We start from the raw sequence: 12,471 nt of genomic DNA, 5'->3' as shown, positions 1-12,471 counted from the left end.
TTCCTTAGGTAACCTGTAAGGAAGGGAATAGAAGAAAAAAGGCTAAGAGATTGAGGAGTTGAATCTTTTCCCAGGAAGTTTAAGGGGGACACCCAAGGTGAAAGAGGCGATGTACAGGGAGATTCTCAGGAATGCATCTGAGTAGCTGGTTGGTTCAGGAGGGAAGGGGAAGTCCATGGGTAGGGGGCTCAAAGCCAGCCTGACTTCTTCATGTAAGGGAAGGACACTTTCTACATATAAAAGTCAGTTTCTTCCCTTATTTTAAACAACACAAATCATTTATAATTTATTAGAATGATTTGTTTGCAAATGATAACACTGACCAGTTTCTAGAGATAACAGGTTATGTTCTCCTTTGAGTAATACTAAAATGCACTTGTGTTGTGCCAATAAGAGAAGTATGTCAAGACAAGGAAGAGACCATATCAGCTTTGGATAAAAAGCTTACCTCTAAACCCAAAACTGACCATGTGCCATCAAATTTACATAAAAAACAAGTACAAGTAGGATGTATCTCTCAATCCATCAACTCCCCTTGGGTGACAAACCTGCAGGGCAAAAAGGCAGTAGTGTTCACTGTTTACAGTTATCACTTTATCCAAGGCAAAGCTCTGTGCCCAGGAATGCAAGCATCCTAGGCCCTTAGGAATACTTGGCTATGCTGACAAAAGGGGCTTAGTATCACAACGAGGCAAAAACGTAAAATAGTTCATGCAGCCAACCTTATTTATTGAGAAGTCCTAATTTTATTGCCCGATTAGTAACATGTTTGTTCCACAAACTAATTTCTCATAAAGCAAAGCACAACTTTTTCTTATAAATAGTATAAATTATTTTATTTACAGAAACTTGTTACAAAACAAATAGACTATATATTTCTTCTCTTTTAAATATCCAAAGTAATTTCTATCCCTTGACATTTGTTCTTATTCTATACAGCAGCCAACACAAAGTCCAGCGGAGATGCTCTTGATTCTGTGCACAATTACCAAACTAGTCACACATTTAACACAGGAGATTGCTTTTATGATCAAGCTCCAAAAACAACAAAATGCTTTCAAGCCCCACATTCACCTGACAGTATGTAGTGCTCATTCAATGATCTGAAAATGTAAAATGTTTTGCACAAAATGTAAAAATGATTACTTTCTTCTAAACAATGAAAGTTTTAACAATCATTTTCCAAAGCCCAACATTTGCCCCAGGAAAGAATGAGATATCAAGGAATTCCTTGGCAACGAACTCGCAGGAAGACAGCTGCCTTTATAAATTACATTTTTCAAATTACACATTTTTTTAAATGTTCTCAGAGGTACTCTGTATTATATTTTTGGAATACAAAAAATTTAAATATTCTATTTAAACTCAGTATTTCATGAGTGAGTAACAAAATGGACACGTCATGTAAGTTGCTGGCTGACAAAAAGATTTGTAACGCCTGGTGCCACTGGGCAATCCACCACCAGCTGAATTATGGTGAACCAACAAGTCTTAATTTAAAATACCTATAAAATGACCAGCATTGGTGGTTTTCAACTCCTCCCCTAAATTTTTAGACACAGTATTTAGGTGGAAAAAACAAACTCCAAAAGTTCAACTGAACATTCAAGTCTTTTTAAAGAGAATCTGTCTAAGCTTAAAACTAGGTTCAGGCACTTTCAGTTTTTTTCCATTAGTTTTAAACCACATCACATACCAACACACGTGTGCTGAGGGTACACATACAAACACACAGGCACACACTCTCTCTCTCTCACATAAAACAAAAGAAAAGCAGTGTGTCACTTAGTTACAAGTCATCCACCGGGAAGCCAGGCAACGAGGGAGAAGCAATGCCCACTTCATCGGCTGAATCCACTCCCGAGACGTCAAAGGGACAGAAAGACGTTCACAGGACAGAGGCATCCCTTAAACTGCAAAGGAGGCAGGTTCTAGAACTATTGGCTTGGCAGTGAACCACTTCAAATTATAAAAAGGTATTTACTTTTATTAATTAATAAATAAATATTAGATGATCTCAATTGTACCAAAACAGGATATCAGAAAAAAAGACCTGTGCAAAAATACATATTTAAATATGTACAATTCATTTTTAACAAAATATGTCTTCTGAGATAGGGATACTTCCATATTTATAATAGAACAAGAAATTCCAAAATAAAGGTACAAAAGTAGGTTTTGTATAATTCTTTGTTCATCATTGCAGCACTTTTTTTTCGGTTAAGAAAACTGCAGGAGTTGTCATGAAATTCTATTGGAAAGAATATAAAATTATCTTGGTTTTAAATTGATACCAAAGTCTGTCTAGAAACAACCCAACCACTGCAAATTTGGTTTTTGCAAGTTAATTTAATTCAAAAAAATACTTGTACTCCCGTGTTTTAAATGGTCTTAACTTTTCATAATAAAAAGCAGCTGTAAGAGAAAATAAAATATTTGAACAACAGTCTAAAATTTAATAGCACTGTTTAGAATATGTCTGTTTGTGGCAGGCAGAATCCAAAATGGCTAATTTCCTAATCCCGATGCTCTTTGTACTATCGGGAGACATAATAAAAATCCAATTAAAACCTCAGTCTAAGAAATCAAACGATCAACACCGCTAATCTAGATATATCTACATTATTCTAAACCAACTTGCTACTGTGGATCCTATTCACATCTTTCGGAACAACATGATCTGTCTATAAATTCCATCGCTAAAAGCAACTTTATTTATAACCATCAAGTCCCCTTGGCTCTGAAAATAAATTCTACCCAAACCCCATTGCACTTGTCACCAAGGAATCAAGTAAGTACGTTCTGATTCCCTCTCACCTCCTCTCCCTCCACTGGGATGGAACAACCACACTGATTTGTCCTGACCACACCGCACTGGCTCATCCAGGCTCTCACCTTACTAAGCTTTGCCGTAGCATCATTTAAAAAACATTTACTGATTGATTGCATAATAAGTGAACAAGATACTCTTCTCCCATCCTTTTAAAAAAATCAGTATTTTACATCAATTTATAGCTAAAGTATCTGCATAAAGTTTTTGTTTTCTTACATAATAAGATTAATTCTGTAGCAATTCACATTATTAGGCTGGTAACCAAGTACTTATTTATTCCACCAGTTGTTGACCTGAAAGTCCCTGAAACAGAAGTAACCCAAGAATTGCAGGGAGGAAGGGCTGCAGGACAGCCTGCCAGGCGTGCCCCGGGCAGGAAAAGTGCCCTGTGTTCAGCAACGTCCACAGGCGCCTGGCTCTCCTTTCAGGAGCTGTGGTGGTGGAACCACCTGTTAGGAAGCTCCAACTTACCCCAAATTCTTAAGCAATGATGTTTAACATATTAAGCTCCTTCTTTTGGGCTGGGGAACTAGAAGAAGTATGCTGGAGGGTCTCTGAAGTGCTCTCAGGAAGATGGCCCACATGAGTCCCAGGAGAAGAGGGTGTTGGGCATGTGCACAGACTACTCGCCCCCTCCCCAACCCTGCACGCCTGCTCCCCACCCCCGTGCAGCCACACTCTGTGATGGCAGGGGGAGGGCACACAGTGTGGAGAGCGCTCACAGCAGTAGTGTACCTTCCTCCCAGGCAGTGTCCGAGGGGAGAGAGGGCAGTGCAGAGAGGGCCTTGAAAACAGTTAAGTCTATTAATGACTTTGTGAATGACAGTTTCTACTGCATCCTGATAATTTCACTTTATAAAGGCAATTTTTGGAAAACAGGAGACTGGGCAAGGACAACCAACCCAATCTGCCATACTGTTTATCATGAAGACAAGAAGGATAGAAAAATTTCACCTCTTTGGAAATCTTGGGAAAAATGTTCTCATAGTGATTTTTATCCACCCTCCTCAAAGTTGGCTTTCCATTATCAAAACTAGATTGCATTTTTCTTTTTTTTAAAAATCAGACAGAATTGCTTTTGTACCATGAAAAGTAAGCCTCTAAAATGATGTACGCTTGCTCTCTGGGCATCACTACTTTAAACCAGTCTGTAAGTTAGAAACTTCAGACAGTTTCTTATCCCAAATTACTTGCACAATGCTGGGCAAAATACAGGCTATGGTGTCCTGGTGCAACACCCACATCCCGTTCCTGGAACCCTGCTGTTACCACCCAGTGACAGCACCCCTTCTCATCTCCCCCTCCGGAGGCTGCTCAAGGGAGCGCTGTCTCCCCTCCAGAAGGTGTCTCCAGTTAAGGTGCCTAAAGGCTGCAGTGACCTGCAGAGGGCAGTGTAGAAAAGAACTGGGGTGGGGAGAGGAGGGAGGGAGACAAGTCTACAGTAATGTTCTCCCAGAACATTCTTTCACCCAGCTCTACTCGAAGAGTGGCTCCATGATATACTGCAAGTTAAAAAACAACACAAAAATTTCTCACAGATTGGTAACGAGTAGTCCAGACCACGTTAACACTGATAGAAGCAATTCGGTGGCTGAACTTGATCCAGTGTCCTTTACGAGTACTCACTGCTACAGACATAGCTTCAGGGAACTCCTTGTTAAAAAAACAGCTGCAGATCTCCACCCTTGAGGCCGGCAGGAGGTTGGGAAAACAGACTCAAAGGCATCTCGGAGTCCAGGGTGCTGAGTGGAGGTGTAACTTGTCATTAAAAGTGTCCGGACTATTCCTCCCCACGCTATTTTCAGTTGTCAGGGACGTGTCTTTGGCTTTCAAAAGAGAGGGGGTGGGAGAACACAGAAAAGGTAAGTGAGCAGTTGTACACGGTGCTATCCCAATATAAACGAGAACATTCCAAGGCCGAGGCCTCTGCAGTCTGCGTAGACTGGTGATGCCAGGAGCAGTCAGCTAAAGAATTTGGTCTTAGCTTTCAAAAACCATCAGTGCCCTTGGGCACAATCATTTTGAAAGACTGAGTTTTAGAAAACTGGAAGAGATGCAGACTGGGTTTCTAGCTTAGAGAAAAAGTTCACATGTTTGCCTTTGGTTTTATTTACTGGTTCTTTTTCACGGAAGTTATTCCAGGTTGTCATGAGAACTGAACAAGGTCAGATGGGCTAGCCCACACAGGTGCGAAAACTCACACAGAGCAGAGCCCATGCCGGTGAGAGTGAACAGAAGGGGAGCCCCATCTCTGGGCTCCCAGCATGTGCCACCGCATTGTTCCCTGGTGTAGGGCCTTCGCCCAGCTCAGTCATCTCTCCTTTAAGGTCGGCTCCATGAGGAACAGCAAGGCAAGATTGCTGCTTTTCTCAGAGCAGCGTTCTTTAAAGGATTTGGAGTCATGGGTCCCTTTGAGATTTGGATGAAAGGATCCCTCTTGCAGTAAGTGAGCACAGACATAAAAACATGCAATACTTTTTTGGGGTTCATAGATCCTCTGATTTCTAGACATGGGTCCCAGTAGCATCTGTGCAGCATAATAAAAAGTAATCCACAGCACAGAGGAAGTCATTCTCAAATACAAAGCTGTCGAAACGAATTTAGAGAATAGAATGGAAATGTAGGCTGTCTGTCCTACTGGGACAGCCCCCCGAGATAGTGGAAATCAGAGTTGGCAAACTTAGCCTGTGTGGGCTCCATTCACTTTAAAAACAAACATAGCTTTAAAAAGTGGCCCAATTTCTCACACAAGTCTGGACCTGCAGTATCTCCTTGAAGATGGTAACAAGTTAGCGAGAGCAGCAGGTGGGGCTTCCACTCGCGTCCCAGCGCTGCTGCTCGCTGCGTCTGCCTGTCCCTGGGGGCGTGAGGTCTGTGGCCACGTCTCCATGAAGCAGACTGCATTCAGGAATAGACTGGGCATTGCCACACAGTGGGACAGCCCTCCTGCGGGGATACCATTTCTTGAGGTGTCTCCACTGCAGTTTTATGCTTATAAACGACATGTCAGCAGTAACTACAAACCAAGAAGTACAAGCACACCGTCACCTGTCCAGGACCCCTGCTCAAAGCGCCAGACCACACACAAACAGCCCAGGTGTATTTCAGGCTCAGAGAGGAGAGTTCAAGCAGCTGCTATTTAAATTCATGGATAATTCTTCCCCCCATCATTTTGGCACTGAGTGTAATTCATACAGACACTGGGGGAAAACTCTATCACAGTAAGAAACTCCTTGGTATTTTCTGGAACAGTCCTAACCTGGCATTTGAGTCAGGTTCTGAAGGTGAGGCAGAAAAAACAAACAAACAAAGAGCCTCACATTTTAGATCAGGGCTCTGGGGTGATGCTGCTGAAATTCCTGTTCGTGAGCAAGGTGAGGAGATATCCTGATGAATGAAACAAGATGAGAGATGAGCTGAACGTTAGAGCAAAGGAGGCTGGAGGAATGGCTCCAGGCGAGCAGGCCAGGAGAGCAGTGACAGGTGGAGGGGTGGGGGACAGACAGACATCGTAAGCCAGAAAGCCACGGTTAATTAAGAATCCAACACCCATGCAGCCACTCTGCATAACTCCACCACTGTCAGATTTCTTTTTAACTCATGAATTTAGGAGCGTTTAGTCTCCTTGCTATGCTCATACTTATGTCGTTTTTTCTGCCTCCCTGGAAAACAGGAAGGGGAAAATATAGAGTGTTAAATCAGAAAATGTAAAATTCTCTGATGGAAAAATATTAAATGCTTTTTAAAATTTAGATCATCCCTTTCTAGGTCAGTTTGATGTCAGCCCAGCTTCCTTCCGAGGAGCACACTAGGAACTGCTCTCCAGGAAATAGCCTGCCTCCTTCCTGAACAGCGACCCCGCGGCCTGCCCTCCCCGCACCCCGCTCGCTGGCTGGGGGAGGGATCTTGCTGTCTTGCTGTCACACAGGACGGTTTCCATGGCCCTATCTGCTGAAATTCATTGCCGAGGCTTTCTGTCCCAGGACCAGCGTCCAGGTCATCAGAAATTTTGGCAAAGAAAAGCCTGTTTTACCTTTCTATGGCCACAATTTTTCCTTTTCTTAGAAGATACCAGAAAGCTAGACATTCTGCTTATAGGCAAACCACCCAACCCCACCACACAGATGTCCATGCTGGAGAAAGATGTCACGAGAGGGGATGGCTCCCAGCCCGCTTCCTACCTGATGAAGGAAGGAGCTGCTCGTCAGTCCTGGTGCCCCCGGGCTGGCGCCTGTGTGTTTCACGTGGACATTGTTCATGGCTGGCAATTTGGCAACCTTAGTGGGTTTGCTGCTGCTGCTGCTGCTGCTGCTGACACCGCTCGAGCCAGGCGGGCACTTCCTTTTCTTTCCTATGAGTTTGTCCAGAGGAGTGTGCGAGTGTGAGTGAGCGCCGTGGGAATTGATGGGCAGTTCGCTGGACTGGTGGATGAACGGGCCAAGGGAAAGCGTGGAGTCGCCGCTGTTCACCATCACACTCATCCTCTTGATGGACTCGGCAGGGCTCCCTCCGGGGGCACCCCTCCCTGACTGCTCGTGCCGGACACTCACCGAGTTCGCCTTATTCGTCACGCAGTTGAGGCCGATGCCATGGGAAGATGTTACTGTGCAGGGGTAGGGCGGCCCCAAGTGGGCCACACAGTTCTTCCTAAAAGACTCCATGGAATGAGACGAAGAGGCAGCGGCAGCGGCGGCGGCGGCGGCGGAGGCAGAGTGAACTAACGGTGGGGAACCAGCTTTGCGCTTCTTCCCTGAGGTTCCGCTGGCCCGGCTGCCACTGGTGTGACAGTCAGTGCTGCTCCCAGAAGACTCCTTGGGCCTTGAAGACTTGCTGGACTTCAGCTTCTGAGGTTTCCTGGAGAGAGGGGAGGAGGGCACCGAGGAGAGGCCAGAGGGCGTGGACGGGGATGAGGACGAGGACACTTGTCTGGACTGCATACTGCACACGGGGTCCATGGCCCCGGATGCGGCAGGCTGTGCATTTAGTGTGGTTCCGTGAGCTGGTACCGATTTGCTGTTTGGGGAGATGCAGGTGGAGGAGAGCAGGGCTGGGGATGTAGACATGGTGGCTGCTGCCAGACAGCTGACCCCACACTGGGATGTGGGCACTGAGTTTGTCCGGTGAGGAACACGGGTGGAGGTGGGTGATGTGGTACTGGGCACTGGTGGGATTTTCCTGCAGAAAGGAGAGGACAGGGAGTCCTGGTCAGCGTGGCCCCTCCCGGACACTCCCAGACGGTCACCGCTGCGTCTGAGAGGCACGCTGCTGTCAGAGGCTCACTCCTCTCCCTCGGCTCCTTAATGCTGTCCCTGGGGCTTGCAGGTCCCGTGTGCCTCCCAGCTGCTACCGCCCAGCTTCACACCGTGCCCCCACCCCCAGCCCTGATTCCAGCTGTCGATTATTCCGAAAATAGGCCACGACGTGAGACTCCCATATCTTCTGCCCAGAGCACTGTTACCCCAGCTGCTGTTCCGCCTTTCGTTTCAGTCCACCATCACTTTCCTAGGAAACCCACCCTGACCATCCAGGGACTCCCACTGCTCTGTCCCGGACTTTGGCTCCTGTGTCACTGCCTATCTCTGTCTGACCCTCTGCAGACGGAGCCACCCACAGCTTACTCACCACTGACAGCAGAGCCAGCACAGTGCCGGGAACACAGAAGGCTCTGAACGCCGAGAGAATTAACAAGTGAGGAAGGTGGCAACAGCTAAGTAATAACAACTGCTGGTCCGAACTACTGGCCTGAACGACGCTATGAGCTTCAGCCCCAAGTCTTGGGACTTCCAGTCACAGTGCCGAAACAGTGTATTCTGTTAATGATGTCTGGTAAGATATTTATTTGGGGACAGGAGTCATTTAAATAGTCAAAACAGGAAGGCCCCTTTTATTTTAGCTTTGATTTTAAAATGTGACAGCACCAATATTTCAAAACCCCTATGGCAGAGTAAGCACTGAGGTGCTGCCTCGAAAGTGGCCTGATGGGTGGCGAGCACCAGGACCGCTCTGCCCCTGGCTCTATAGGCAGCCCTGGCTGACCAGCTCCCTCACCGTTCAAGCGAGAAAGTTGGCTAGACCAATGCCCAAGGTTTCCACATGCTTTTAAGAAACTATAGTTACTAATAAAGGGAACTAATGATTGCAAGTGTTTGCAGCAGCTTTAAAACTCCCATTCAGGAGTGTGACTCTGGCCTTGGCAGGTGGTTCAATGGGTTAGAGCGTCATCTTGATTGTGGGTTTGGTCCCCAGTCAGGGCACATACAGGAGTCAACCAATGAATGCATGAATAGGTGGCTCAACAAAACCGATAATTCTCTCCCACTCGCTCCCTTCCTCTCTCCCTCTACAAAATCAATTAAAAAAATATGTGGCTCTGGCCCTGGTGGTGCTTCTCAAGTCCATGGGGGTGGGGCCCAGACATCAGGAGATCCCAACATGAACTCAAAATTGAGAAACCAGCTTCACCTATCCCTGTACTCTCATGGAGGACAGTGCCTGGCATTACCTAAGAGCTCAGTACAAATGCTGAGGCCCTGGGCCCACTCCATACCTACTTCATCGGGATCTGTGTCCCCACAAGGTCCCAGCACCTTTGAGAAGCCTTGCTCTCAATAAAGTACAGGGGTTCCTGCAGTGGCTTCTCATGGCCACCAGGTGGCTGAGAAAGGCAAAGCCTAAAGACCAGGCTGCTGCTGGACCAAGTCCTGGGAAATGGAGAAGCATGCTGTGTGTGTGTGTGTGTGTGTGTGTGTGTGTAGGGGGAGGGGAGTTTGTTTGTGGCTCTCCCTAGATTACATTACTGGTTTCTCTCTTTAAAAGCTCTGTTAAGTCATTCATTACCATTTGTATAAAGAACAAACAAAAAAAGAATATGGCATATTGACTTGTTTGCATAAATGAACTTTGCAAAGATATAGAAGCAACTAATAAAAACGTTTGTCTAACCTGGATGGTGTAGCTCAGAGGTTGAACGTCGACCTATGAACCAGGAGGTCATGGTTCGATTCCCAGTCAGGGCACATGCCCGGGTTGCAGGCTTGAGTCCCAGTGGGGGGGCGTGCAAGAGGCAGCCGATCAGTGATTCTCTCTCATCATTATGTTTTTCTCTCTCCCTCACTCCCTGAAATAAGTAAAAATAAATTTAAAAAATATAAAAGCTCCCTCTCTCTTAAAAACAAACATTTGTATGTGGGGATGGGAAGGGGGGGAGGAGAGAGAGAACATACTCAAAGTCATGACCCTCCTTCTTTGGAAGTTCACAGTACAGAGAAGAAAACCTCTCCACACAGCCACTAGGAACTGAAACTTTCACCCAAACTGCTGGCCTAATCCCATAATCCACTTGTCCATATTCTGACGATAAAACATTCTTAAGACCCCTCTAAACTCTTAGGAGGACAATACCCACAGTTTAATGAGCTTCAGGTACGTCATAAAGAAGGAAGAGGAGTCTCCTAAGAACCAGGAAAACACACAGGAGAGAAAGCAGAGTGGCGTGGCTCTGGTTTTCTAAGTGAACACATGCAAGTCCTCTTAATGGCCATGGAGATAGTTCTGTAAGTTGTGGGCTTCACTCGACTTTATTAGGAAACCAAGGGAGGCAAATGGATGTCCTGGCAGAGTCCATTCAGGGAGGCACTAGTACATGATGCCCAACAGGAACTGGAGATGGCCTGTGGATTACTGGCCAGCTCCCTTTCACAAAGCTCAGTATTTTCCAAACTAGGTACCACCAGACACTGGTTCCCAAGATGCTCCCCTGAAAGAGGTTCCCAGGTCCTGTGAGAGCTTCAGGGATGGTCCACACTAGAAAGGCCATCTGCTTTGAGGTTGTAACGATGGACAGTGCCCACTACAGCGCCAGAGAAGCCCTTTAGGAATGGCCGTGGACTCTCCTTCCACCTGCAGTCCCACCTGGGAAACACTAGCATGTGAAATGCCACACAAGACCAGCACACCAGCTCCACCACCTGAGACCTGCAGCAGTGCCACTGCCCTCGGAGCCGGGGCGGCGCCATGTGGCCCTGCAGCCTCTCGGACCTGGTCTTACACCAGTTCGCTTTCTTGCCCTTTCTCAAATCAATCACAATCCATTCTGACTCAAGACTTCCCGCACAGGGTTCTTTCCGCCTGACACCCTCTCCTCCCTACCATCCCATTCCTCAGCCAGCCAGCTCAGTTCCTGACACCCTCTCCTCCCTACCATCCCATTCCTCAGCCAGCCAGCTCAGTTCCTGGCACCCTCTCCTCCCTACCATCCCATTCCTCAGCCAGCCAGCTCAGTTCCTGACACCCTCTCCTCCCTACCATCCCATTCCTCAGCCAGCCAGCTCAGTTCAGGATCAAGGCTCGCCTCTTCAGAGGGCCTTTCCTGAGGCCTGGCCTGCTCTATCTTCCACGTCAGCTCTTTGCCTGGAACCAAACTGCCTCTGGGTCCAAATGCTGGCCCTTCCACTAACTTGCTGTGTGACCTTGTTTCTGTCTCATTATCTGTAAAATGGAGATAATGGAGGTCACCTGACAAAGCAAACGGTGAATATTAAATATATTTAATACGTTGCGTGGCATACAGTAAGCTCTCAGTCAGTTAGTGTTACCTCTCTTATGACAAGCTATCACCTGTCTCCAGTTTCTGTTTATTGGTTTTTGTTTCTCCACCAACCAGAATGAAGGCTCCATACCTGAGCCTGGAACCCCAGCACCCAGAACAAGACATATTTGCTGAAAGAGTGAATGAATGAATGAATGAATGAGAAGGGGCCTTTTTCTAGGGCTACTCAAAGGCCATGCTTTCATTTAGATACATTTATCTTCACGAAATTAGTCCCACAAGAAATAAAGGGCGTCCCCCTCCCACCACAGAGGCGGTGAGACGGGTACTCACTTCCACAGCTGCGCGTTCAGATGCTTCTCCACCATGAGGTTGAGGGCGCAGCGAAGCCGGTTCCACCTGGAGTCAAACACATAATAGCCTCTTCCAATCTGCCGGCTCCCGAATGTGCAAAACTGGAAGAAAGAGCACAGGCGCCATGCTTGCTACCTCGGACAGCGGCACCCGGGAGGGTCTCTCCTGCAGGCCTGGAGCTACCACGAGAGAGCTTACTCTGAGCACACAGGCTGTGAAGCATGAGTGTGACAATGCCTGGCCCTGAGTTTCATGGACAGAAAGGGAGAAGCATGAGACACCCCAGGACACAGTGCATGCCACCTCTGGGGCACCCTGTTCTGAGCTGCTCTCATACCTTCGCCGCATCCCACACATACGGGCATGCCAAGGTCCCTGGCGCGCCCCCCTGCAGTGTCTCGTCCCTGCTGCGTGGGGAGGATCAATGTGGGGTGGATGTGGAACTTACAGATGCTGGCTGAGGATGATGACCTGAATAATGACAGTCCAGTTTTTCAACAGACTCTTCTTTGTCATCGCCTTCTCCCTCCTCACTGGATAACCGAGAAGCTGGCTCAGTGGCAGGCAGGGGAGGGTGTGGAGATTCATGGACTGGAGGAGGGTCAATGGGGGCACTCCCACCTTGCTGAGCAGGGCAGCCTGGAGGCCTTGGTGAGCAGAAAGTGCAGCACTGATCAGATCACACGCCTGAGAATCAGCCGCCTTAATTCAGATACAACAATGTATCCAAAACCAT

At 47.2% G+C, this 12,471-nt stretch overlaps 1 protein-coding gene across 4 annotated transcripts in view; it reads right to left on the bottom strand.

The window, feature by feature from the left end:
- Positions 1-694: 694 nt before the first annotated feature.
- Positions 695-12,471, bottom strand: part of ATXN7 (ataxin 7) — a 158,326-nt gene continuing 146,549 nt past the window's right edge. For 3 of the 4 annotated variants that reach the window (XM_070390922.1, XM_070390924.1, XM_070390925.1), the window contains 5 exons: positions 12,184-12,382; positions 11,715-11,836; positions 7,015-8,008; positions 6,154-6,220; positions 695-4,659 (listed from right to left, as the gene is read on the bottom strand). In XM_070390922.1, coding sequence (XP_070247023.1) covers positions 4,550-4,659; positions 6,154-6,220; positions 7,015-8,008; positions 11,715-11,836; positions 12,184-12,382 — 1,492 coding nt within the window. In that variant the 3' untranslated portion in view covers positions 695-4,549. The remainder of the gene's footprint in view (positions 4,660-6,153; positions 6,221-7,014; positions 8,009-11,714; positions 11,837-12,183; positions 12,383-12,471) is intronic. The other variant, XM_070390923.1, reaches the window with a different exon arrangement.

This window comes from Myotis yumanensis, unplaced genomic scaffold (genome assembly GCF_028538775.1).
Source record: "Myotis yumanensis isolate MYYU_CA2020_CCGP unplaced genomic scaffold, mMyoYum1.0.hap1 SCAF_14, whole genome shotgun sequence".
Lineage (NCBI taxonomy): Eukaryota > Metazoa > Chordata > Mammalia > Chiroptera > Vespertilionidae > Myotis > Myotis yumanensis.
This window is presented reverse-complemented; position numbering and strand designations above follow the sequence as displayed.